At 46.1% G+C, this 27,177-nt stretch overlaps 2 protein-coding genes across 4 annotated transcripts in view; one reads left to right on the top strand and one right to left on the bottom strand.

Moving 5' to 3' along the window:
• The window catches only part of LOC148142984 (uncharacterized), a 61,016-nt gene extending 45,397 nt beyond the window's left edge, over positions 1–15,619 (bottom strand). For 2 of the 3 annotated variants that reach the window (XM_087973951.1, XM_087973950.1), the window contains exon 1: positions 483–1,004. The gene's annotated coding sequence lies outside the window, so the exon portion shown is untranslated. Of the gene's footprint in view, positions 1–482; positions 1,005–15,565 lie in introns of those variants that run through there. The other variant, XM_087973952.1, reaches the window with a different exon arrangement.
• LOC148142977 (uncharacterized) overlaps positions 1–26,682 on the top strand; it is a 425,985-nt gene extending 399,303 nt beyond the window's left edge. The window contains exon 3 of the mRNA XM_087973947.1: positions 26,633–26,682. Coding sequence (XP_087830073.1) covers positions 26,633–26,667 — 35 coding nt within the window. The 3' untranslated portion in view covers positions 26,668–26,682. The remainder of the gene's footprint in view (positions 1–26,632) is intronic.
• The last annotated feature ends 495 nt before the right edge of the window (positions 26,683–27,177 follow it).

The raw sequence follows: 27,177 nt of genomic DNA on the forward strand, positions 1-27,177 counted from the left end.
GGGCTGAAGGGTCTGTTTCTTGCCTTCCCCCAGAAACATCAACCTCTTTGTTGTTCAAAAATCAGATGTACTCAGCCTTGAATATATTCAATGACCCCCTAACTGCAGGAAGGCATCCCCACTTCTGAACTCAATTCCTCTAGCTTCGACTCTCCTGCTCCTTGGAAGCTGCCTGACTTGCTGTGCTTTTCCAGTGCCATACTTTTTGACTCTGATCTTCAACACCTGCAGTCCTCACTTTCCCCACATCCCAATATATCACCATTTAAACAATGCACTTCCTTTCTGCTGTTTTTTCCCCCACAGCAAAGGCTATAACTTCACACTGTGGGACTGTTTTTGCCAATTGAGACACCGATCTGGATCAACATTTCCTGAGCCTGCTCCTCCCTGGATTCACTGTCTTTACATTCAGTTGCTGCGAGTCAACAATTGAAGCCCACAATGAAATAAAGAAATGGAAAAGAGAGTGCCGTACTCACAATGTCAAACAGAGGAAGGAAGTTGCATCATGGAGTGAAGCTCAATCTTCATTCAGAGAGAGGTGCAGCATCAGCTTCAGAAGCTCATGGGACAACTTCGGCATTCAGACAATAGTGGATGTTCTCATTGGCAGGAGGACTACCCAACTTCCGGTCCTCCAAGGCTCCCCATTAGCTTCTAAAGAAGGTCGCACCCCGTTGCAGCGGACAGCTAGGAGCATGCGCTGTTCTTGCTGACACCGAGGAGCATGCGCTGTACACTCTGTGGCAATGTTGCGATTACTGACAAATTTAAGTGTCCAAATGCCAATAGGAGAAAAAGAAACGGTTGTGCCAATATTTATTTTTCCCCGTGACTCGACATAACCAAACATGCTCCTCACTATTTTTGCTAGTCACCTTGCCTACACCCCTCATGATTTTATAAATCTCAATAAGGTCACCCCTCAACCTCCTCCACTCCAGTGAATAAAGTCTCAGCCTCTCCTTATAACTCAAACCCTTCAGTCCTGACAACATCCTGGTAAATCTTTACCGAACCTTCTCTAATAGTATTCTTCCTATAACAGGGCGACCAGAACTGTACTCAGTGTTCTAAAAGTGGCCTCACCAACATCCTGTACAATTTCAAAATGATGTCCCAACTCCAACATTCAACAGTGTGAACAATGAAGGCAAGTGGGCTAAACAACTCTTAACCACTTTGACTACCAGTGATGCAAATTTCAAAGACCTATGTACCTGAACCACACCCCCATGTCTCTGTTTTACAACATAACCCAGGGCCCTGCCAGTAACTGCTACAAGTCCTCCCCTTTTTTTAAGCAAAATGCAATTCCTCACTTTTATCTATACCTTTCTCGTACACACGCTCTGTCTCAGACACAGATACACACCACCCAACACTCTCACAGGCTTATACTCCATCACACTCATACATTACCAAGCATGCACACAGGCAAACATATACTCTTAGGCAAACTCTCACACACAAAGTCACATGCGCGCGCACACACACACACAGGTTTATGGGGTGAATTTGCATTTGCAGATACATTCAATTTTGATCAAAAAAGCACACAATCTGCAGGCAGTCAATCCATGTAATATTTTATAAATTCCTACTTTGGAAATGGAACCAGTCTGATTCAAGATTGGGATACAGACAGAGTCAAACCTCACATCCTTCATGTACTGAGCTGAGATGTCACTGATTTCTATAAAACCTTAAGTCATCTCAAGAATGCGACTCAAAAGTACTTCTGAGCTTTACATATTAATGAACCAAAACCCGCAACCCATTCTAGAAGATGAAAGACTAAACCACAATCTTGATTTGTTCTATATATCCTATCAGTAGTATGATACTTTGATCGGTTGCTATATGTTCCTGCTCCATAGCTACCCGATGAAGGAGCAGCACTCCGAAAGCTAGTGCTTCCAAATAAATCTGTTGGATGATAACCTGGTGCTGTGATTTTTTTCACTTTATCCACTCCAGTCCAACACCGGCACTTCCACATCGTTTCCAGTGAACACAGCCCACAGCTCCTGGTGCTGCCAGGAAACTTTACAATGCCGATGACATGGCGCACTCTGCACTCCTGAAAAAATTCTAACGATACTAGTTACTCATTCACTGCTCCATCTGATACATAACATTGGAAACTTAGTGCAGAAGGCTGAAAGAAATGAGCAGCTTTAAAACAAAAATCTCTTGGAGTTCAAAGCCTTCAATGAGAGTCTGAGCCAGGGGGTAAGTTTAAGTAACCTTTATTGTGACCCAACTTTGTTACTGCTTCAGATTCTCCCCAGCAAACAAGCAGAGAAAACATAGCAGATTTTTTAAAAAAAACACCTCAAGATAAAAGTGCACACAGACACCACACCCCCCCGCCCCCCTTCTTTAATATTGGTCAGCACGGAGTCGTCTCTTTGTAATTGGATCCTTGGTACAACCGTAACCCAGAGGGAGTATTGCCTCACTCAACAATTTCAACCCATACTCTGTATCCAAGTAAGTTCCTCCTCACCCATTTGCCAGGGGCTTTTTGAGTGGGGGGGGGGGGGGGGGATGGAAATCAGCCACACTGCTGTGCGTCTGGAGTCACGTACAGGCCAGACCGGATAAAGGATGCAGCTGGGACGACTGAGTGAATCAAATGGGGGTTTCTTCCACCCCCACACCCCTAAAATGGTTTCACCGTTAGATTCTGAACTCCAGATTTCTGACCAAATTCAAATTCCACCATCCGTCGCGGACGGAATTGAACCCGGGACTCCCTGCAACTCCGTTGATAGTCCAGTCGATAATGGCACTCGGTCGTCACTCCTTCAATCCCCCTGAGATGGCACGTGAACTCGCTGGTGGCTCAGGAGGTGGGAGGAGCGGGTGAAGCCCTTCGCGCAATCGGGCAGCTGAAGGGCCTCTCTCCCTTGTGGGCTCGCCGGTGCTTCACCAGGGCAGAGGGATCGCTGAAGGCCTTCCCACACTCGGGGCAACTGAAGGGCCTCTCCCCGGTGTGGACCCGCTGATGCTTCAGCAGGTTAGAGGAATTGCTGAAGGCCTTCCCGCACTTGGGGCAGCTGAAGGGCCTCTCCCCGGTGTGGACCCGCTGATGCTTCAGCAGGTCCGAGGAATAGCTGAAGGCCTTCCCACATTCAGGGCAGCTGAAGGGCTTCTCCCCCGTGTGGACCCGCCGGTGGGTCAGCAGGATGGAGGAATTGCTAAAGATCTTCCCGCACTCAGTGCAGGGGAACGGCCTCTCCCCTGTGTGGACCTGCTGGTGGGCCTGCAGGGCGGAGAAATTGCTGAAGGCCTTCCTGCACTCAGGGCAGGAGAACGGCCTCTCTCCGGTGTGACTGCGCCAATGAATCTCCAGGGCAGATGGAGCACGGAAGCCTTTCCCACAGTCACCACACTTCCATGGTTTCTCCACGGGGTGGGATTCCTCAGCTTTCTCCATGGCCGAAGCTTCAGTCGCGCACAAACACGTGTAGATGCTCTCCACGTCGTGAATTCCTCTTTCCAGGCTGTATAGCTGCTACACGCTCCTCATTCAGTGCACTGCAACAGTTGGGTCTCTCATCCAGTTCCACTGATGCTGAAAATGTACTCAAACGGGAACCAAAAAGCTTTCCTCCTTCTCACAGACTCAGTTGAAAACTGTTGCGTTCCCGATGGACTGAGTTACTGTCAGACATTGACATCAAAGTGAAGACTGTAGACGCTGGAGAGTCAGAATCGAAAAGTGCGGCGCTGAAAAAGCACAGCAGGTCAGGCAGCATCCGAGGTACAGGAAAGTCAACGTTTTGGGCATAAGCCCTTCATCTGTTGATCTTGAAACTTCCGTCTTCAGATCTTCAAATACTCTGTAAAAAGAGATTACAAAGGTCATCACTGTCAGTCCAGGGTGGAAATTCTGAACAAGGAATTCTACTTTCTACGGAATACTTTTCTTTATTCCACAAAACTAAAAGCACCATCTCACTCCGCTCTAACTAATTCTCCTGAAGGATCTTCCAGGGGCTGAAAAACGTCAAGACTGACATCTCTCTGCATTTTGGATAATTCCACCTGGAAGTGAATAGCTTTCACAACACTGGGATCCTGCTGAGAGTGAGCAGGTCTGATTTTGGGAAGCAAAAAAAAAGTGCCAATTCAGGGTGAACCTGCAATCAGCTTCTTGAGGAAGAACCAGACGCAAAATGGTTAACGACCCTGGAAGGGGGGAGCAAAATGAGACATCGACGCATTAACACCGACACCAAAGAAAAACTGAACATACAGACATGGCAAACATCGTTGGAAAGCCAGGGTCATAGAGACATACAGCACAGAAACACCCTTTGGTCCAACATGCTTGTACCAAACAATACAAAGAGATCTGGGTGTTCTTGTACACCAGCTAATGAAGGTAAGCATGCAGGTACAGCAGGTAGTGAAGAAGGCTAATAGCATGCTGGCCTTCATAACAAGAGGGATTGAGTATAGACGCAAAGAGGTCCTTCTGCAGCTGAAAAGGGCCCAGGTGAGACCACACCTGGAGTAGTGTGTGCAGTTCTGGTCTCCAAATTTGAGAAAAGACATTCTGGCTATTAAGGGCGTGCAGCGTAGGTTCATGAGGTCAATTCCTGGAATGTCAGGAGTACCTTACGCTGAAAGACTGGAGCGACTGGGCTTGTATACCCTTGAGTTTAGAAGACCGAGAGGGGATCTGATTGAGACATAAGATTATTAGAGGATTGGACACTCTGGAAGCAGGAAACATGTTTCCGCTGATGGATGAGTGCCGAACCAGAGGACACAGCTTAAAAATACAGGGTAGACCATTTAGGACAGAGATGAGGAGAAACTTCTTCACCAAGAGAGTGGTGGCTGTGTGGAATGCTCTGCCCCAGAGGGCAGTGGAGGTCCAGTCTCTGGATTCATTTAAGTAAGAGTTGGATAGAGCTCTCAATGACCGTGGAATCAAGGGTTATGGAGATAAGGCAGGAACAGGATACTGATTAAGGATGATCAGCAATGATCATAATGAATGGTGGTGCAGGCTCGAAGGGCAGAATGGCCTACTCCTGCACCTATTGTCTATATTCCAATCAAATCCCATTTGCCAGCATTAGCCCATATTCTTTTAAACCCTTCCTATTCATATATATCCATTCAGATGCCTTTTTAAATATTGTAATTGTACCAGCCTCCACCACTTCCTCTGGAAGCTAATTCCTTACACGTACCACCCTCTGGGTGAATACATTGCCCTTTTGGTCAGTTTTACACCTGCCCCTCTCCCCCACCCTGAACCAATTACCCACCCATTCTGGACTTCCCCACCCCAGGGAAAAGACCTTGCCTATTTACCCTATCCATGCTCTTCATGATTTTATAAACCTCTATAAGGTCACACTTCAGCCTCCGATTCTCCGCGGAAAACAGCCCCAGCCTGTTCAGCCTCTTTCGAGAGCACTGGATCCAAAGAAGTGGCATACAAATTGACTAAAACTAAAGCAGCAGATCTGAAGACTGGGAGCAGTTCAGGTTTCAACAAAAGGATTGATGAAAAGGGGAAATGGGGTATGTGAAGAGGCAAAAAAAGCATTAGTGAAAACAATTACACTTAGAAACAGGTAAAGGTCTCATGTGGAAAAACAAATGGCAGACCAATTCACCACATACATTGCTTTGATCCTCACAAAGGAGGACACAAGAAACATCCCCAAAATGTTGGGGAACACATGGTCCATTCAGGGCAGAACTGAAGGAAATGAGCAGTTGTGTAGAAATGATGTTGGGGAAATTGATGGGATTAAAAGTTTACAAATCCCCAGCACCTGGTGATCCAAACCCCAGCCCAAGTCATCCAATTGTCAAATCTTGAGCTGACCTTAGCAGGACTTATACACTTAATGGTAAGGTCCCAGGGAGTGTTGCTGAACAAAGTGACCTTGGAGTGCAGGTGCATAGCTCGTTGAAAGTGATGTTACAGGTAGATAGGACAGTGAAGGTGTTTGGTATGCTTTCCTTTATTAGTCGGAGTATTAATTAATGGAGTTAGGACGTCATGTTGTGGCTGTACAGGACATTGGTTAGGCCACTTTTGGAATATTGCATGCAATTCTGGTCTCCTTCCTATCGGAAGGATGTTGTGAAACTTGAAAGGGTTCAGAAAAGATTTACAAGGATGTTGCCAGGGTTGGAGGATTTGAACTATAGGGAGAAGTTGAATAGGCTGGGGCTGTTTTCCCTGAAGCGTTGGAGGCTGACCTTATAGAGATTTATAAAATCATAATCATGGATAGGATAAATAGACAAAAGTCTTTTCCCTGGGGTGGGGGACATCCAGAACTAAATGGCATAGGCTTAGGCTGAGAGGGGAAAGATATAAAAGAGACCCAAAGAACAACTTTTTCACTCAAAGGATGGTGCGTGTGTGGAATGAGCTGCCAGAGAAAGTGGTACAGGCTAGTACAATTGCAACATGTAAAAGGCATCTGGATGGGCATATGAATAGGAAGGGCTCAGAGGGATATGGGCTAGCTGCTGGCAAGTGGATTTAGATTAGGTTGGGATATCTGGTCAGCATGGATGAGTTGGACTGAAGGGTCTGTTTCCATGCTATGATGTTTGTCTTGAGTTTCCCATCTGAAACTTGCATCATCCTGTAAAAGAAATGTACAAAAGACATCACTGTGAGCACAGATTTTTAAAAATTAGGGGACAGTTCGACTTTCTACAGAACACTTTTCCTATCTACTCGCTGAATGTGTTAAATTTGAATCCTACACATGATCCCTCCCCCTGCATTGAAGTTCAAGTCCATCATCATGTCTTTCCTCCACTCCTGGTGTTCGCCCTTTTCTCTTGTCTACAAACTGAAACTAACATCAACACGTCAATGCTTTCCTGGTCACTGCCATCTTGGAAGCACCCACATTCTGTTCCAGTGCCACAGATTATCACATTATGGGCGGCACGGTGGCACAGTGGTTAGCAGAGCCGGGTTCAATTCCCGACTCAGGCGACTGACTGTGTGGAGTTTGCACATTCTCCCCGTGTCTGCGTGGGTTTCCTCCGGGTGCTCCGGTTTCCTCCCACAGTCACAAAGATGTGCAGGTCAGGTGAATTGGCCATGCTAAATTGCCCGTAGTGTTAGGTAAGGGGTAAATGTAGGGGTATGGGTGGGTTTCGCTTCGGCGGATCGGTGTGGACGTGTTGGGCCGAAGGGCCTGTTTCCACAAGGTAATCTAATCTAATTATTTCACCTCAAATTCACAGCCCATCTAAGTGTTTTTTTTCTGGACGTCTCTCCCATTCCCTTTTCCTGTTTTAAGGCCACACAGACCAAGCTCAGGGCCAGGTCTCCCAGAGTGAAATGAGGAAATTCTAGTTGACACAAAGGCTGCCCCGAAGTTGGAATTCTCTCCCGGAAATGACAGCGGACGGTGCCTTCACCACGATGGCCGCCCGCGATGCCGGCCCAAAGACAACCTCCGCCCGACCTTCACAAAGATGGCCGCCGGGCGCTCCAGGCCCAAAGACAACTTCCGCCTGACGCTCACAAAGATGGCCGCCGGTTGCCCGGGCAACCCGAGAGCTCCTTCGCCGGTGAAGTAAACACTGGGCCTGCGGGGCTTCTATTGGAGTCCTGAGGCCTCCCCCTAGGAGTTTATAAACTCCCCAGTCTCCCTCCTCCCGCGGTTCCCAATCCTACCCTGTCTCACTGTCTCCTCTCCCCGGGGGCAGGTGCCAGGTCTTGGCGATCGGGGCTGGCGACCTCCTCCGGGATGTTTCTGAGACCTGTCCGTGTTCTGAAGAAGGATCCCCGGAGCCGAAACGCGCTGCTGGACCTGCTCAGCCTTTCCCAGCGGTTTTTGTCCTTGTCCCTTAGGCCCCTGGCGCCATCAGCAACACTGCCGCCGTCCCGCTGCGGGAGCTACACTGCGCATGCGCCAGCTCGTATAGGGGCGGGGACCTGATGAGTGATGTCATCTTCTGTTCAGGGGGCGCGGTTGGCAGAGTCCTCCACGAATTCGGAAACAATAGGGGGCGGGGCGATAGTTTTGCCCGCCCCAGCCCCCTGAAGGTTGGGTTTCTTTTGGGTTCGAACCTAGTTTTTTTATTCAATGTTCAGAAGTGAGCAGAATGGGTTCTTTCTTGATTATAATGTTTTATTAAAATGTCTCTTGATTAAATTTTAAAAGTATAAGTGATAAATGCTAACTTAGCCTGGAGCACTTCTTTTTAAGAGCAAAAAGACATTGTTATCTTCTGGGTGTGTAGATTTTGGATGAGTAAAGATGGCCTTTAGTATAGTGATATGCCCTTCCTGTCGGAAATGGGAGATTAGGGAGAATTTCCACGTTACTGTCCTTGGTCACGAATCCTATCAGATCGACTGGATCTGTTGGAGCGACAGTTCGAGGCAATGAGGAATTTACAAGAGCTAGGGGGAGTGATAGATAGTTATAGGAAGGGAGAAAAGCTGCAGATACAGTCAGATAGATGAAGTAACACCAGGAAAGGTAGGAGAGGTAAACAGATAGTGCAGAAATCTTCTGTGGCTATCCCCGTTTCAAACAAATATGCAGTTTTGGAAAATTTAGGGGGTAATGGACTGGGGAATGTAGCATGAACAGCCAAGTTTCTGGTACTGAGACAGGCTCTAATGTAATGAGGGGTATGCTGGGGTCCAAGCTATGATTGTGACAGGGGACATCATCATAGAGAGACATTTCTGCAGCCAGCAGCGAATAATCAGAATGATGTGTTGCCTCCCTGGTGCCAGGATCAAGGATGTCTCAGAGAGGGTGGAGAATGTTCTGAAAGGGGAGGGGGACAAGCAGATGGTCATTGTACACACTGGAACCAATGACAGCGGAAGGGAAAAGGAGGAGATTCTGAAGGGTCAAAGAAAATTAGGCAGGAATTTAAATAAGAAGGTCCTAGAGGGTCGTAATATCTGGGTTACTCTCAGTGCTATGAGCTAGTGAGGGTAGGAATAAGAGGATAGAGAAGATGAATGTATGAGTGAGGAGCTTGTGCAGGGGAGAAGGGCTCACATTTTTGGATTGTTGGAATCTCTTCTAGGGTAGAAGTGACCTGTACAAGAAGGACGGATTGCACCTAAATTGGAAGGGGACTAATATACTGACAGGGAGATTTGCGAGAGCTGCTCAGGAGGCTTTAAACTAGTAAGGTGGGAATAGTGAGGAAAGAGATCAATCTGAGACTGGTACAATTGGGAAAAGGAGTGAGTCAAGCAGTCAGGGTAGGCAAGGACAAAGCAGAGAACAAGTTAGGATTGATAAATTAAATTGTATTTACTTCAATGCAAGAGGCCTAACATGGAATGCAGATGAAGTCAGGGCATGGGATATCATAGTAATCACAGAAACGTGGCTCAGGGATGGACAGGACTGGCAGCTTAATGTTCCACACTACAAATGCTATAGGAAGGATAGAAAAGGGGGCAAGCGAGGTGGGGAGTGGTATTTGATAAGGGTTGGTATTACAGCTGTATTTAAGTAGGAAATTCTTGGGATTACATCCAGGAAAGTTATTTGGGTGGAACTGAGAAATAAGAAAGGGATAATCACCCCCCTCCCAAGAGGCAGCGGGAAATTGAGAAACAGATTTGTAAGGAGATTTCAGTTATCAGTAAGAATAATATGGTGGTTATGGTGGGGGACTTTACATCTTTGCCCCCTCACACTAAACTAATGTCCTCTAGTTCTCGACTCCCCCGCCCCAGGAAAAGACTTTGTCTAATTTACCCTGTCCATGATTTTATAAACTTCTACAAAGTTACCCCTTAGCCTCTGATGCTCCAGAGAAGACAGCTCTATCCTCTTCAGCCTCTCCCTATAACTCAAACTCTCCAACTCTGGCAACATCCTTGTTCATCTTTTCTGAACCCTTTCATGTTTCACAACATCCTTCCAAAAGGAAGGAGACCAGAATTGCACGCAATATTCCACAAGTGTGATACAGCTGAAAAATGACCTCCCAACTCCTGTACTCAATGCTCTGACCAATAAAGGAAAGGATACCTTCTTCACTATCCTATCTACCTGCAACTCCACTTTTAAAGGAGCTATGAACCTGCACTCCAAGGTCTCTTTGTTCAGCAACACTCCCCTGGACCTTACCATTAAATCTATAAATCCTGCTCGGATTTGCTTTTCCAGAATGCAGCCCCTCACATTTATCTAAATTGAACTCCATCTGCCACTCCTCAGCCATTGGCCCATCTGATCAAGATCCCGTTGTAAATCTGAGGTAACCTTGCTCGCTGTCCACTACACCTCCAATTTGGTGTCATCTGCAAACTCACTAACTATACCTCCTATGTTCACATCAAAATAATTTACATAAATTATGAAAAGTAGTGAACCCAGCACCGATCCTTGTGGCACTCCACTGGTCACAGTCCTCAAGTCTGAAAATCTACCTTCCACCACCATCTATCTTTGAGCAAGTCCTCCTTGTGTTCCATGAGATCTAAACTCGAACACCTTACTGAAGTCCACATAAATCACGCCCACTGCTCTATCCTCATCAATCCTCTTTGTTACTTCTTCAAAAAACTCAATCAAGTTTGTGAGACATGATTTCCCATGCGCAAAGCCATGTTGACTATCCCTAATCAGTCCTTGCCTTTCCAAATGTATAGACATCAGGTCTATAGTTCCCTGGCTTGTCCTTACTGCCCTTCTTAAACAGTGGCACCACGTTAGCCAACCTCAGTCACAGGTGAGGTGCCAGAAGACTATCAATGATACAAATATCTCAGCAACTTCCCTCGCTTCCCACAGAGTTCTAGGAAACACATGATCAGGTCCTGGGGATTTATGCATTTCAAGACATCCAGCACCACATTCTCTGTAATATGAACATTTTTCAAGGTGTCACCATCTATTTGACTACATTCTATATCTTCCATGTCCTTCTCCACAGTAAACACTGATGCAAAATACTTGTTTAGTATCTCCCCCATCTCCTGCGGATCCACAGAAAGGCCACCTTGCTCATCTAGGGGGAGAATAGGGAGGGGCCCTATTCTCCCCCTAGTTACCGTTTTGCCCTTAATGTACTTGTAAAAACCCTTTGGATTCTCCTTAACTCTAGTCGCCAAAGCCATGTCTTTTTGCCCTCCAGGAGTACAGGAGTTGGGAGGTTGTGTTTCTGCTCCTCCGTCTGATGGTCTCTTGCTGTCCTGGACGCAGAGTGAGAATTGGGAGCAGGAGTAGACTATTTGGTCTTCCGTGCCTGCACCAGCATTGAACAGATCATAAATGGATATGGTTCTCCCTACATAGCGGTGCAGAGGCTGGGACTACTTTCACTTGAGCACGGGTGACCTTACAGAGGTTTATAAAATCATGAGGGGTATAGGTGAGGTGAAGATTTAAAATACATTTGGAGATGTACATGAATAGGAAAGGTTTGGAGGGATACGGGCCAAACACAGGCAGGTGGGACTAGTTTAGTTTGCAAACATAGTCAGCATGGACTAGTTGGGCTGAAGGGTCTGTTTCTGTGCTCGGCGAAAGTGAGAACTGCAGATGCTGGAGATCAGAGCCACAATTAGTGTGGTGCTGGAAAAGCACAGCAGGTCAGGCAGCATCCAAGGAGCAGGAAAATCAACATTTCGGGCAGGAGGGGCTCCTGCCCAAAGCGTCGATTTTCCTGCTCCTCGGATGCTGCTTGACCTGCTGTGCTTTTCCAGCACCACTCTAATCGTGTTCCTGTGCTGTCTGACTTGAACAGTTCTGTCCTCGTCTTAAAACCATTTTCTTGCCTTCCCCCATAACCATCCACTTCAGAGACCCGGGTTCAATTCCCGCCTCAGGTGACTCTGTGTGGAGTTTGCACGTTCTCCCAGTGTCTGCGTGGGTTTCCTCCCACAATCCAAAAATGTGCTGGTTAGGTGAATTGGCCATGCTAAATTGCCCATAGTGTTAGGTGAGGGGTAAATGTAGGGGAATGGGTCTGGGTGGGTTGCGCTTCAGCGGGTCAGTGTGGACTTATTGGGCTGAAGGGCCTGTTTCCACACTGTAAGTAATCTAATCTAACTGCAGGAAGGCATCCCCACTTCTGAACTCAATTCCACTTGCTAATATACCACTTGCCTTGCTGATCGCTTGCTGCACCCGTCTGACAACTGGCAGTGACTGGTGTAGAAGGACGCTGAGACCCATTTGTCCATCCACACATCATTCTTGAAGAAGGGCTCGTGCCTGAAACATCAACTCTCTTGCTCCTCAGATGCTGCCTGACCTGCTGTGCTTTTCCAGCACCACACTTTTCGACTGATCTGCAGTCCTCACTTTCTCCACATTCCAATGTATCACCATTTAAATAATGCACCTCCTTTGGGCATTTTTTTTGTATCACAACAAAGGCTATAACTTCACACGGTGGTACTGCAGTTGCCATATGTTTGCCAATTGAGACACAGACCAACATTGCACAAGTATCCCCTCTCTGAATTCGCTCTTTCCTTTCAGTTTCTGCAAGTCAACAATTGAACCCCAGCATGAAAAAGAAATGGAAGCATTGGGCGAGAAAAAAGGGCCATACTCACAGATATTGAATGGAGGAAAAATGTTGCAGTCTGGGAGTAAAGTTCAATCTTCATTCAGAGAGAGAGAGGAGCAGAAGCAGAAGCTCAAGGTCCAACTTCCGCATTCAGACAATACGGCGGCTCTGATTGGCAGGAGGACCCGCCCCCTTTCGGTCCTCCAGGGCATCCTATTGGTTCTTCAAAAGAAGGTCGCGTGCCCTTTCAAGCACGTGCAGTGCTTGCTGACACCGAAGGTCATGCTCAGTATTCCCTGTGGAGATGCTACTGTTACTGACAGATTTTAAGTGTCCAAATGCCAATAGGAGTTCAAAAGTCAATTTTTTATTCCCCCTGTGGTTCAACATTGTATTCTTTTTGCATTTTAATGGCTATTCAACTTTTGTATGTCTTTTCCCCAGGGTAGGGAGAGTTCAGAACTAGAGGGCATAGATTTAGGGTGAGACCAGAAAGATTTATGAGGGACCTCAGGGGCAACCTTTTAACACAGAGAGTGGTGTGTGTATGGAATGAGCTGCCAAAGGAAGTGGTGATGGCTGGTACAATTACAACATTTAAAAGGCATCGGGATGGGTATATGAAAAGAAGAATTTATGGGGTATGGGGCAAATGCATCACTACATTAATTTAGGATATCTGGTCGGCATGAACTGAAGGGTTTGTTTCCCGCTCTGTGACTATTTTTACATAGTTGGAACCAATTTCACAAAACAAGGAATAAGCCATACACCCCTTCCAGCCTGTCCTGAGCTGTGGCCTCACTGCACATTTTTTAGTTCAAGTTTCAGAAAGATTTCAGCAGCTCTTGTAAAAAAAATTGAACATGCTTTCAGACTTCAACTATGTTTCTGAATATATCACTGTAGCTATTCTCAAATGTTTAAAATCAGCCCTTTCAGAACGTCATTTAAATGCAGAGGTTTTCTGACAATAGGTGTGAATTCTGTCTGGGTCCCAATGTCGAATCAGACTGACACGCTTGTTAGAAAAGCTCTGCAGTTAAATTACATTCTGGGATTAACATATCAAAGAACAGAAGCCAATTCTAAACGATGAAATATTTAATCTAAAATTGTTTAATGAATCACATCTCCATGACACTCGACTGCTTTGACTATAAATTCTATGATCATGATCTTATTCTCCACAACCACCGAATGAAGGAGCAGCACTCTGAAAAGCTTGTGCTTCCAAACAAACCTGTTGGACTATAACCTGGTGTTGAAAGATTTTTAACTTTATCCACCCCAGTCCAACACCAGCACTTCCACATCGTTTCTAGTGAACACAGCCCACACCTCCTGGTGCTGCCAGGAAACTTTACAATGCTAATGAAATAATGCAGTACCTGTACTCACAAAAAAATTACCATTTCTAACAATAATAGCTTCTCATTCACTGCTCCGTCTGATACACTACACTGGAAACTTAGTGCAGGAGGCTATAAGAAGTAAGCAGCTTTAAAACAAAAACCTCCTGGAGCTCAATAAGAGTCTTTCATTAAGAGTCTGAGCCCAGCGGTAAGTTACAGCTTCAGATCCCCTCAGCAAAAAGGTGTAGAAAAAGTAGGTTATATTTTTTAAACAGCTCAAGCTCAAAGTGCACACACTCCCTCCTTTACTATTAGTCACCACCAAGTTGTCCCTTTGTAATTGGATCCTTGGTACAGCCTTAACCTGTGGGAAGTGCTGCCTCACTCACCAATTTCAACCCATACCCTGTTTCCAAGTAATTTTCTCCCCACTCATTCTCCAGGAGGTGGGAGTGTTGAGTCAACCAGACTGCTGTGGGTCTGGAGCCATGTGTGGGCCAGACCTGCTCAAGGATGCAGCTGGGACGACTGAGTGAATTCTTTCCCACAACGACAGTTTCCTTCCCAAAAAAAGGACGTGAGTGAATCAGATGGGGGTTTCTCCACCCCCACCTCCCGAAAGTGGTTTCATCATTAGATTCTGAACTCCAGATTTCTGACTGAATTCCAATTCCACCATCTGCCACGGCGGGATTCAAACCTGGGAGTCCCTGGAACTGGGTTGATAGTCCAATTGATAATTGCACTCAACCGTTGCTCCTTCAATCCCCCTGCGATGGCACGTGAACTTGCTGGTGCCTTTGCAGGTGGGATGTGCAGGTGAAGCTCTTCCCTCACTCAGGGCAGCTGAAGGGCTTCTCTCTGGTGTGGACCCGCTGGTTTTTCCGCAAGTTGCCCATCTGACTGAATGCTTCCCACATACGGGGCAGGTGAATGGCCTCTCCCCAGTGTAAACCTGCTGCTGTGTCAGCAGGTGGGAGGAATTGATGAAGCCCTTCCCGCACTCAGGGCAGGGGAACAGCCTCTCACCGGTGTGACTGCACCTATGAATCTCCAGGGCAGATGGGAAACAGAAGTCTTTCCTGCAGTCGCCACACTTCCATGGTTTTTCTACGGAGCGGGATTCCTCGGGTTTCTTCATGGTGGAAGCTTCAGCCACACACAAACACGTGGAGCCCCTCCCCACCCTGAATTCCTCTTCCCAGGCCGTATAACTGTTTCAGGCTCCACTCAGTGCACTGCAACGGCAGGGTCTATCATCCAGTCCCACTGATGCTGAAAACGTACTCAAACAGGAACCAAAAAGCTTTGCTCCTTCTCACAGAATCAGAGTTGAAAACTGTTGCGGTCCCGATGGATTGAGTGACTGTGACATTGACGTCAAAGTGAGAACTTCAGACGCTGGAGATTCAGAGTCGAAACGTGCAGTGATGGAAAAGCACAGCAGGTCAGGCAGCATCCGAGGAGCAGGAGAGTCGACGTTTTGGGCATAAGCCCTTCATCTGTTGATTTTGAAACTTCCAACTTCAGATCTTCAAATACCCTGTAAAAAGGGATTTTAAAGGTCACCACTATCAGTCCAGGGTAGAAAAGAAAAGATAAAGTAAAACAGAAACGATATCTATCTCACCCATTTCCCAATCTCTATCTTTCCCCCCCAACCTCACCCGAGTAACTAAGACACATACCTGAGTTTGCAGAGTCTGCTCCCTCCCTGGATTCACTCCAGTTGCTACAAGTGAACAGATTCCCCCCGCAATCCCTCTCAGGGTGAAGAGCTGCCCAGAGGGAGGGAGTTCCACTCAAACCTGACAGGGACACTTCCCCGTCATGACGTTAAAGGCGCGAGGGGGCGGAGCAAGTCACGGGGGCGTGCGAAGGGGCGGGGCGTGTCAAGGAGGCGTGCGAAGGGGCGCAGCGGGTCAAGGGAGCGTGTGAAGGGGCGGAGCGAAGTCGACAACAGGTCACACCACACTGCGCCTGCTTCGGCCGGCTCTCAGGCCCGCCCGACGCTGCGCCTGCGCTGCACTGCACTGTGCAGTTTGATTAGATTAGATTAGATTAGATTACTTACAGTGTGGAAACAGGCCCTTCGGCCCAACAAGTCCACACCGACCCGCCGAAGCGCAACCCACCCATACCCCTACATTTACCCCTTTAACCTAACACTACGGGCAATTTAGCATGGCCAATTCACCTGACCTGCACATCTTTGGACTGTGGGAGGAAACCGGAGCACCTGGAGGAAACCCACGCAGACACGGGGAGAATGTGCAAACTCCACACAGTCAGTCGCCTGAGTCGGGAATTGAACCCGGGTCTCTGGCGCTGTGAGGCAGCAGTGCTAACCACTGTGCCACCGTGGACAAACCCGTTCTCTTCAGAGAATCCCCAAAGTGTGGAAGCAGGCCACTCGGCCCAACGAGTCCACACAGACCCTCCGAAGGGTAACCCACCCACACCCATTCCCCTATTGCTCTACATTTAACCCTGAGTAATGCACTTTACCTGCACATCCCTGGGCACTATGGGTAATTTAGCATGGTCAGTCCACCTGGACAAAGTTAAACATCACATAACACCAGGTTATAGCCCAACAGATTTATTTGCAAGTACTTGCTTTCGGAGCACTGCTCCATCATCAGGTGGTTGCGGAGTATAAGATCAGAACGCACAGAATTTATGGAAAAACATGACAATGTCCTGCCACTGAAATGATATATTGAACTAACCTGGCTTGTTAAGGCTTTCATCTTTCAGAATGGGTTGCAGGTATCATTAATATGCAAATCCCAGAACTTCTTGTAAGGCACCTTCTCGAGAGAACTTAAAAGTTTTATAACAAAAGGTGACATCTCCGCTCACACAATGCATTAAAGGTGTGAGGTCAGGGTCTGTCTGTATCCTAATCTTTAGTCAGACTGGTTCTATTTTCAAAGTGGAATTTACAAAATATTACATGGATTGACTGCCTGCAGATTGTGCATTTTTTGAGCAAAATAGAATGTATTTGCAAATATAATTCTGCAAATACAAATTCATCCCCATGGACTCGTTTGTGCATGAGAGAGAGAAAAAGTCTATTTCCGTGCTGTATATTTCTATAACTATTTTGTAACAGATGGTTTATTTCTGTTGATGTAAATATTGTTGTAAATCTTAGCTGGGTACTAATAGTTAGATGGAAGGGAGAGAGAATTCCTCAAGTAGGGCACCATAAGAATCCTGGGAGAGTCCTATTTCTGGTTTACTTCCTCATGAACAAACATTAAACACGAGCACCTATTTATTTTGAATTTTGTTTCATTTTTCTTGTTTGATTCCCTGCTATGACTACACTCTGTGTCTGGGTAGTTGACAGGCTGGGAGATTGTGGGTTGGGTAAAACTGAATGTTTTACTCTTCCGGAAGGTGTAAAAGGGGGGTCAAAACTTCAGCAGAGATTCAGCAGAGCTGAGAACAGACTGACATCATACTCCGGGGGAACAGGGAGATCAACAGAGGACAGAGAAATCAGGACCTGAAACCTGAGCTGACACCAGACTACCCTATGATTAGTGTTTGGATTAGCAGGGCCAACCCTCTACCTTTACCTAGCTTCCCATTTGATTACCCCCTCGCTATTGAGGATCCAATCCTTCCCATCCTGAAGCCATGTCTCTGTAAGGAGTCTCAGGTCATAATTATTCCCTTCAATGTGTGCAGTCAATTCATTCACTTTTGCTACAATGCAGCAAACATTGAGAAACAATGTTTTTAGTTTCAATTTTTGTGATCTTTAAAATCCAGTTTTGATCGCTGGTACATTTACTCTCCTTGTTCCTTTCTATCACTCTCTAATGTTCATTTTCCACATCACCTCACCGCTCACCAGGCCTGCTAAATTGACCAGAGCGTCCAGGTATGTGCAGGTTAGGTGGGTTAGCCATGGGAAATGCAGGGTTATAGTTTCATAGTAATAGAAGCAGGAGTAGGTCATTTGGCCCATCCAGCCTGCTCCACCATTTATTAAGATCATGGTTGATCTATCCATTGTCTGAGCTCCGCCTCCCTGCATTATCCCAACTACCCTTCATTCCCGTACCATGCAAACACCCATCCAACTGTGTCTTGAATATATTTAATGAAGCTGCCTCTACTGCTTCCTTGACCAGAGAATTCCATAGATTCACTACTCTCCGGGATAAGCAATTTGTCCTCAACTCTGTCCGAAATCTACTCCCCCTAACCTTGAGGCCTAGTCTCACCCACCAGCAGAAATGACTGAATACGGTAGGGCTTCATCCCAACAGTGCAATCAATTCCCACTTTCCAACAAAATCCCAGATGTCCTCACTCACTCAGTTGCTGGGTCACAAATGAAAGATTTCATTTTAACTTCTTCTGATCCCATTAAGGGCAAAATATCCTTGAAAGCTGCTCTGCAAGTCCAGTCTTCACAACCACATTTCTGCTTTCACCGAAGACGATGAGAGTCTTACAGCACAGAAACAGACCAGTCATCCCAACCTGACCAGATATCCTAAATTAATCGCGTCCCATTTGCCAGCATTTGGCCCACATCCCTCTAAACCCTTCCTATTCATGGACCCAGCCAGGTGCCTTTTAAATGATGTCACTGCACCAGCCTCCACCACTTCCTCTGGCAGCTTGTTCCATACATTCACCACCCTTTGTGTGAAGAAGTTGCCCCTCACTTCCCTTTCCCCATTCACCTTAAACCTATGCCCCTCTTAGTTCTGGACTCCCATACCCTGGGGAAAAGACCTTGGGTATTCACCCTATGCATGCCCCTTATAAATATGTTAGGTCACCACTCAGCCTCCGATGCGCCAAGAATATATCCTGGTCTATTCAGACTCTCCCTGTAGCTCAAACCCTCCTTCTCTGGCAACACTTCGCAAATCTTTACCAATCCTTTTCAAAGTTTCACAACACATTTCCTGTAGCAGGGTGACCAGAACTGAACGCAGTATTCCAAAGATGGTCTAAACAATATCCAGTACAGCCGCAACATGACCTCCCAACTCATCTACTCAATGCTTTGACCAATAAAAGAAAGCATCCCAAATGCCTTCTTCATTATCCTGTCTACCTGTGACTCCACTCTCAAGGAACTATGAACCTGCACTCCAAGGTCTCTTTGTTCTGCAACACTTCCCTTAACTTTGTCAGTCCTGCCTGGATTACTTGACCAAAATGCAAACCTAACATTTCTCCAAATTCAACTCCTTCTGTCACTCATTGGCCCATCAGCCCATCCGGTCAATCCTAATTTATAGTGAATTTTGTTTCCTCTCTTATTCCCTAGATGCTGAAAATCTCCATCCCACACACACTCCGTCTATTCTCACTTTGCTGATCCTAATCCCTGCTGTACCTCATCCTGAAGGGTCTGGTTCATGCTGAATAACAGGCCCATACTCGGGACAGGGGAGGGTCTAATTGAAACATACAGAATACTGAACAGCCTGAACAGAGTGGACGTTGGGAAGGTGCTTCCATTGGTTGGAGGGACTAGAACCAGTGGGAACAGCCTTAGAGTAAAGGGAAGACCTTTCAGAGGTAAGGAGAAACTTCTTCAGCCAGAGAGTGGTGAAACTTATCAGTCACAATTGAATGATGGAGCAGACCTGATGGGCTGAATGGCCTAAATTTCTGCTCTGATGTCTTATGTTCTCTTGCTGTCCTGGACAGTGAGAGAGAATTGGAAGCAGGAGTAGGCCACCTGGTCTTACAAACCTGCACCAACATTCAATGGATTGGTTGTGATTCTGCTGACATCTAGATGAATAGGTTGGGACTTGTTCAATGGACCACAGGAGGTTGAAAGGTGACCATACAGCGGTTTATAAAATCATGAGGGGGATAGATGAGGTGACTGCCAGGTATTGTTTCCCTAGGGTGGGGGGTTCAAGATTAGGCAGCAAATTTGAAGGCGAGAGGAGAAAGATTTCAAAAAGGCAGGAGGGGCACCTTTTTTTCAACACAGAGTAGTTTGTGTGGAATAAATGTCCAAAGGAAGTGATGGATGCAGGTACAGTAACAATATTTAAAAGACATTTTGATAAGTACATGAATAGGAAAAGTTCAGACGGAATTGGGCCAATCTAGGTGGGACTAGTTTAGTTTGCGAATATGGTCAGCATGGACTAGTTGGGCTGAAGGGTCTGTTTCTGTGCTGTATGACCCTGTAACTGTTCTGTACTGATCTTAAAATCATTTTCTTGCCTTCCTCCATAAACATCCACTTCTTTGTTGTTCTAAAATCAGATGAGCTCAGCCTTGAACATATTCAATGATCCCCTATCTACAGAGAGACATTCTCAATTCTGAACTCAATTCCACTTGCTAATATAACACTTGCCTTGCTGATTGCCTGCTGCACCTGTCTGACAACTGGCAGTGACTGATGTAGGAGGACGCTGAGGCCCCTTAGGATGTCCACACATCATTCCTAATAAAGGGCTCGTGCCCAAAATGTCAACTCTGCCACTCCTTGAATGCTACCTGACCTACTGTGCTTTTCCAGTACCACACTTTGACTCTGATCTCCACCATCTGCAGTTCTCACTTTCTCCACATCCCAATCCATCACCATTTAAACAACACACCTCCTTTCTGCTTTTATTGCCACAGAAAGGCTCTAACTTCACATTGTGGTACTGCATTTGCCATGTGTTTACCAATGGTGGTCTTCTCTACATTGGGGAGACCGAGCAGAAACTTGGGGAACGGTTCGCCGAGCATCGCAGCTGGGTCCACAGAGGCCAACCGGACCCTCCCAGTCACCATCCATTTTAATTCCCCTTCCCACTCCATTCCTGACATGACCATCTTTGGCCTCCTCCGTTGCCACACCACACCAAACCACAACTTGGAGGAACAACACCTCATCTCCTGCCTGTGCAGCCTATGGCTCGGAGGACTCAACATTAAGTTCTCCAATTTCAAATAACCTCACTTCCCATCCCCAACTACCTTCCCAGCCCCAACCCCTCATTTCCAATCCTCCCTTCCACCAACCAGTTTCCTTCCTCCCCTTGACCAACCAGGTCGTACCCTCAGCCAGTCTTCACCTACCCCCACTTTCATTGCTTTTGCATTTTGTCTGCTGCTCAACTTTTGTATGTCTTTTCCCCTTGTTGGGAGAGAGTGTGCCCCAGTGAGCTGTCTGTGGAAAGGAGCTGTAACCAGTTACACAGACTGAAGAAACATTACACTATTCGCAGTCGGGGGTGACTGTACACAGTTCCCGAATGTGATCACATTTTCAATTGTTCATCAGAAACAGGGAGCCAAAAGGACACCAGAACTGCAGAGAAGTCGTGGAAATGTGGGGAATGTGGGAAGGGATTCCATTCCCTATCGGTACATGAGATTCATCAGCTCAGTTGCAGTGGGGAGAGGCCCTTCTTCAAAACATTATTTCCCATTGACAAAAACACATCCAACCTGCCTGATTACCTTGAACTTATACAAGTGCCCTGTCATAACATCTTTAATCATAGCTTTGAACATTTTCCATCTTACATACGTTAAGGTAAATGGTCTGCAGTTTCCTGTTCTCAGTCTCCCTTTTTGAAGAAAGGAGTTATCCAATCTAAAGAAATCTTCCCTGAAACTAGTGAGGTTTGGAAAATTAAAACCAATGCATTAACTATTTCACGAGCTAGTTTTTCTTTAAGAGTCCATGGTGAAATCTTTTGGGCACCTGAGACTTGAGAACTCGTAGTTCCAACAGTTTACTCAGTACGACTTCCCTGGTAATTGTAATTGCCTTCAGTTCCTCCTTCCCTTTCAATTCCTGATTTCCAGCTAAAGTGTTACTTTTATCCACTCTAGTGAAGACAGATTCAAGCTCTTTTCAATTCTCTAACCATCTCTTTATCCTTTGTTATTGAATCCCCAGACTCATTTTCTACAGAACCAACACTTTCTTTGTTAACTTTAAAAAAAAAGCTGACACAACATTCCAACCTGTTTTTTTTAAATATTTTTGGCTAACTTTCTAACCCTAATTGCTGTGCTTCTGCCTGTATTATTTCTGATGTTTGCCCCAGCTCTCAACTCTCGCATCAACCCGTCTGCGTATTCTATAGAACTGACCTTGGTTAAGTGTTGCAAAACACACAAGGGCAAATTTTTCATCTCCAGAAAGTCTTAGTACTTAACACGATAACATTCACTTTGAAATATTGTTCTTCCAAACTTTACCAAGCACATCTTCCAGATTCAAAATCCCACAATGACACCCAGTTTTGTTATGATCATTAATTTTGAAGAGAAATTTGAATATCCAGTGATCAGCTGGAAGAACTGTTCACGAGGTTTTCACATTTCTAAACAAAAAAATTCAACTGGATTAATTTAACAGAATAGCACATATGGCTTTAAATTGCAAATCCAGTTTTCTTTTGAGTGACGGAGCAGATCCACACTAGATGAGGATCTAATACCTGGATTTAGGCTGTTGTCAGGACCTTTTATTAAACACAAAATGGCATCTCAATATAAAGTAATAGAACAACATGGCTTCAGGCTACACATTAACACTGTGTTTAAAATGGCTAAAAGCTGCATTTCTGCATTCCTGAGCTAACTGAATCACAGATTAAGCAAACAATGCCTTCTTCATAGTATGGATCTAATTAAGCTAGATAGGACATTACTGACCATCCTAGCTAACCTTGAAGCACAAGTATGAGGAGATAATGCATGTGAAACAACATTGTTTCCCAGGGTTAACCTGTTGTCCATTATGTAATTTTATGCTGTACTGTCTCCTAAGAAACATATGAAAATTGCTTTTTGTTCCAAGTTAATCACGCAATTTTTCCAAGGAACACAGAATATTTTAATAACTGTGTTGCTGGACAAATCTTTGCCCGGCCGTTACTAATTAAAGTGTGAAACCTTGCTGAAGCAGACCATACTCCTCGAGTTCAGTTGATTGATCGCGGAACTGAGACACCCCCCTCCTGGGGTTGAGGTCTTCAACTCTCACTGTGCTTTTGGTGTGACCCATGATTACAGAGACTTGTGGGAACATAGAGGATTTTTAACCCCCTAGGGGCAGACTAATAGTAATGTCTTTTTATCCCATCAATCTGGCAGCTATCAAGATATTCAGCTCACGCTGAGGCAATAGATACAGTCTTCCAAAGGAATGAGCAGATAGATGCTGCTGCCAAGCAGGCAGCCTTACACCCCAAACTTCTGGTCCCATTGAGTCCCCAGCAAAACCCAGATAGAGACAATATGGGGATAGGAATGCCAGGCCTGGGTATTGGACTGAAATCACAGGGGAGGCCTCCTGCTGAAGAGCACAAACTATGGCCTCAAATAGGGTACTCCTTTGATACTCAAACCGAAATGTGGGTGACCCCTGATGGACTGGTTTGTGTTCCTTCTTTGCTGCTGCTTACCTCAGTTGATTATGTGCATTATTGTACACACTTGGGCAAGAAGGAAATGGTAATACTTATTACAAACTTGGTGGCACCCAGATTTCCAGAAAAAAGCTAGGAAAAGGGCTGAAGCGTGTTTAATTTGTACACAAAGATGCATGCTGTAAGAGGGATGCCCTGAGGTTGTTAACTACCTCCTTGCCTGGTCAGCCTTTTACTTGTCTACAACTTGCTTTTATAGAATTATGTCGCGTACATTGTTAACGATATTGTCTAATACTAGCAGATGTATTTTGTAGATGAATCAAAACCATCCCAATGGCTGAAACAGCTGACTGTCTAGTGTTGGACAACTGGGAAATATTTGCATCAGTTAACCAAAACTCTTCAGAGTTTACATTCATGGGTATGCCAAGCCTCAGCATTAGGACTGGGGCATATTGGAGCTGAGATGGAAAGGCCCGTTCCTAGTCCTGCTGGGTTACCCGGTCAGCAGTCAGGGCCAAGGGGAGGCCGCATGGACACACACAACACAATGCAAACGAGCGCCACCTCCTGGAGGAACACCAGAAGACCCCGTCAGAGACACATCTTCAGCCTTCATCCATGAATGGCTCAGCCTGATCATTCTGCCTTTTACTGAACTCTTTTTTATCTTTCTTTCACTGACTATGTTTGATTGGGACACAATGGATAACCTGATAACCTGTAGTAAACGGGAATTACAGTGTAATACTTTTCTTTACAGGACATACCTTTATGCAGAAAAGGACAGCAGCTGTAGCTGCTGGGTTTGTGCCCATATTCCCATCCACTCCAAGGGAGGGATCCCACTGAGATCCATACCTTTTAATGAATCTGACCCTGCTGAATGGGGGCTGCATCAGGGTCATTCTGCTGCTGTCACAACTTTTCACATCCCCCTGGTTTCCGAAGTGGGTGAGCACCCCAAACTCTGACGAGGATAATACCCACCTCCGCTGGCAATCAGTGGGATATACAATGGATACATTCAAGGGTTGGTTCCAGCCTCAATACTATCTCTCCTGTGATCTTCGGGCACCTGGTGCGAAGTGGGGAGGACAGGTCACAGGACCTCCTCGTGGGTCTGCTCCTGGGGCTGGCCAAACTGGCCATAAACATGTCCAGGCAGCAGGCCATGGAGGGGATCATTAGGGCCGACTGCCTGCCTGTCCTCTGTGGGTATGTCAGAGCCGGGGTGTCTCTGGAGAAGGAGCACGCGGTGCCCACCAACACCTTTGTGTATTATTTCCCCCTCCAACTCTATTTTGATTTGATCGCTGCCCTCCCCCTCACTATTTGATCATGCAGCATTGCCCTCTGAGAAGGGCACTGCTTGTCACTGGCCACTCAGGTGTTTCCTTTCTTCCTGGTGGTGGAAGTTGAATGAAGATTTGTGCACTTGTCTTTCACTGTGTCGCACACCTGCACACACAACATAGGTGCAGGGGGAAATATAAGCACTCCTGCAGTAAGGTGGTAGTGTGGGGGTAGAGAAGAGAAAAAAAATACAACCCCTCCCGTACACCCCCCTCCCCGTTCCTCACCAAACTCACAGCCATGACTCCACCTCTAGGGAGTATTTGCATCAAGAGTAAGCATCCCTCAGGATGGCAGACTGGTTTCAGTAAGTGTCTGCACTCCCTACTCCTGACTTCAACTGCTTACCAGCCCACTGCAGACAGGAGCATACTTAACCTCAGGGTTCCCCACAAGACCGCCATCAATTCCTCACTTCCCACCTTTTGCATTGGAACCCAATGCAATCATTTGTTGCCCTTCAACGGCACTGATTTCATTTGTGGCCATACAGCTTACCCCTGGCTGCCTACCTCCTGGACTGGCAGCTGGTATTTAGGTTATGTTGTCCCTTTCCTTTACCACTCCCACACTTTGCCTTTTGAGAATTCCAAACCACAAATCAAGAGAGCGCTCACAACTTCTCAGCACCTTTTCTCTATCTTCTCCCCTCCCTATGCTACCCTCCACCTTGAGGTTGAGGGTTAGTGAATTGCTACCACTCTGGAAGAGATTGCCAATGCCACATCTTCAGCCTTTGACCTGCTCAATGCAGGGATGGTCACTGTCCACACCATTGCTCTCCAAAGTCACATGGCCCTCGACTCCCTGTTAGCCGAGAAAGGAGGCACTTGTGCCCTTATCAGCTCTGACTGCTGTATCTACATCCCTGACTCCAGTGACAACATTACTAACATTACCGCCCACATTGGCAAGGCAGCCTCCTCCCTCCATAACACTACTCCCCATTGGGACCTTTGGACATGGATGGCTGGCTTGGCTTTTGGGCTTCTGCTCTCTTCCAGGGCCTTGTGCTTCTCATTGCTGGTTTTGTTCTGCGAGCACATAGCATTATTTTCCAGAAACAGTCCTGTGCCCATTTCAGCTGTCTTCTGATGCCGAATATCCCAACATCTTCCCAACTTGTGCCGCTTCTCATTTCTGACATTTCCGCACCAATGGATGGTTTCACTGACACTCTCTCTCCTGACCCTGGTGACCTGGACTATGACAGTTACCTTGGTGACTCTAAACCTCCATCACCAACAAACCCCACTGGGTCCACTACATCCCTTCTTTTGCTGGTTCCTCTGAACTGACCTCCTGATTTGGTGAAAAGAAAGAAGGAAGGAATTGTGGGAGAATTAATATATTCTGGTCAGCCATTTTGCCACATATTAAAAACCTGGAAACCATTTTCAATCTCAGCTTAGTGCCTGCTTGCCAAAGCTTATGTTTCCCAGGCTAAGATTGTGTTTCCCAGGCTCAACAGAGACAGTCGGCCTTGCAGCTGTACTGCCACCTGATAAACAAATTCTTTCCTTGCATGGGAATATCCTTCTCTTTGCAAGGACCTATTATATACTTATCAGATTCTAAACAAAACTGTCCAGATACTACGTGACCGGGCAAAGTGCCTCAGTTTGCTCAATATCCTGCAATTAACAGATTACTAATTGTGAAATGATTGTAACCTATATAATCACACAACTTTGTCGTTGGAGTGACTTGTGATTATTAGGTCGACTTGGCTCTCCCCGTGAGCTCCCAATTAAACAGTCAATAACTCAAGGTTTGTGTGTCATGATTACTTATCCAATACTTATTGGACTACTACGAGCAAGTCACCCACAGCGTAATCCATTTCCATCCCCAACATGGATCAAGACGCCATCCTTTTTTGCCAGACAAGTAAATGTTTCAAGCTCAGGAAACAAAGCCTGTCAAACATTAACAGGCACAGATCTAAACTAACCTTTACCAGAGTCTGTTCCTTCACCTCGATTGACTCTCTTTTTCCCTCAGCTCCTACAAACCAACAGCTGAACCCAAGGATGTGAAAAGAAATGGGAAAGGGGCGAGAAAAGAGAGTGCTGTACTCACACATGTTAAACAGAGAAAAGAAGTTGCAACCTGGGATAAAGGTCAACCTTCATTCAGAGAGAGGTGTAGCAACAGCTTCAGAAGCTCATGGACAAAACCATCCGCATTCAGACAATAGGAGGGCTCTGATTGGCAGTAGGACCAGGCTCCTTCCGGTCCTTCATGGTTTCCCAAAGGTTCGTCTCCCCGTCCATCAGAGCGATGAGGGGCGGTGCCCCAAATCGATTTCACACATGCGCACCATCAGCACTGCTCACGGCCGATAGAACGGTTTATTGATCGCATGGGATTGTGGGTTCTGCATCAGCCATTAAAGAGATGAAATCCAGTGTTCCATATGCCTTTTTAACCGTCGTTTTTTGTATGTTGGTGACGTATACGTCAGGAACTAATCTTTAATCGATATTAGATTGATACACTGAGTGAAATACTGCAGGTATTCAACTCTAAACACTATTTCCAATTCG

The sequence above is a fragment of the Chiloscyllium plagiosum genome, unplaced genomic scaffold, assembly GCF_037043375.1.
Source record: "Chiloscyllium plagiosum isolate Xiang-an unplaced genomic scaffold, Cpla_swu_hap1 HiC_scaffold_27, whole genome shotgun sequence".
Taxonomy (NCBI): domain Eukaryota; kingdom Metazoa; phylum Chordata; class Chondrichthyes; order Orectolobiformes; family Hemiscylliidae; genus Chiloscyllium; species Chiloscyllium plagiosum.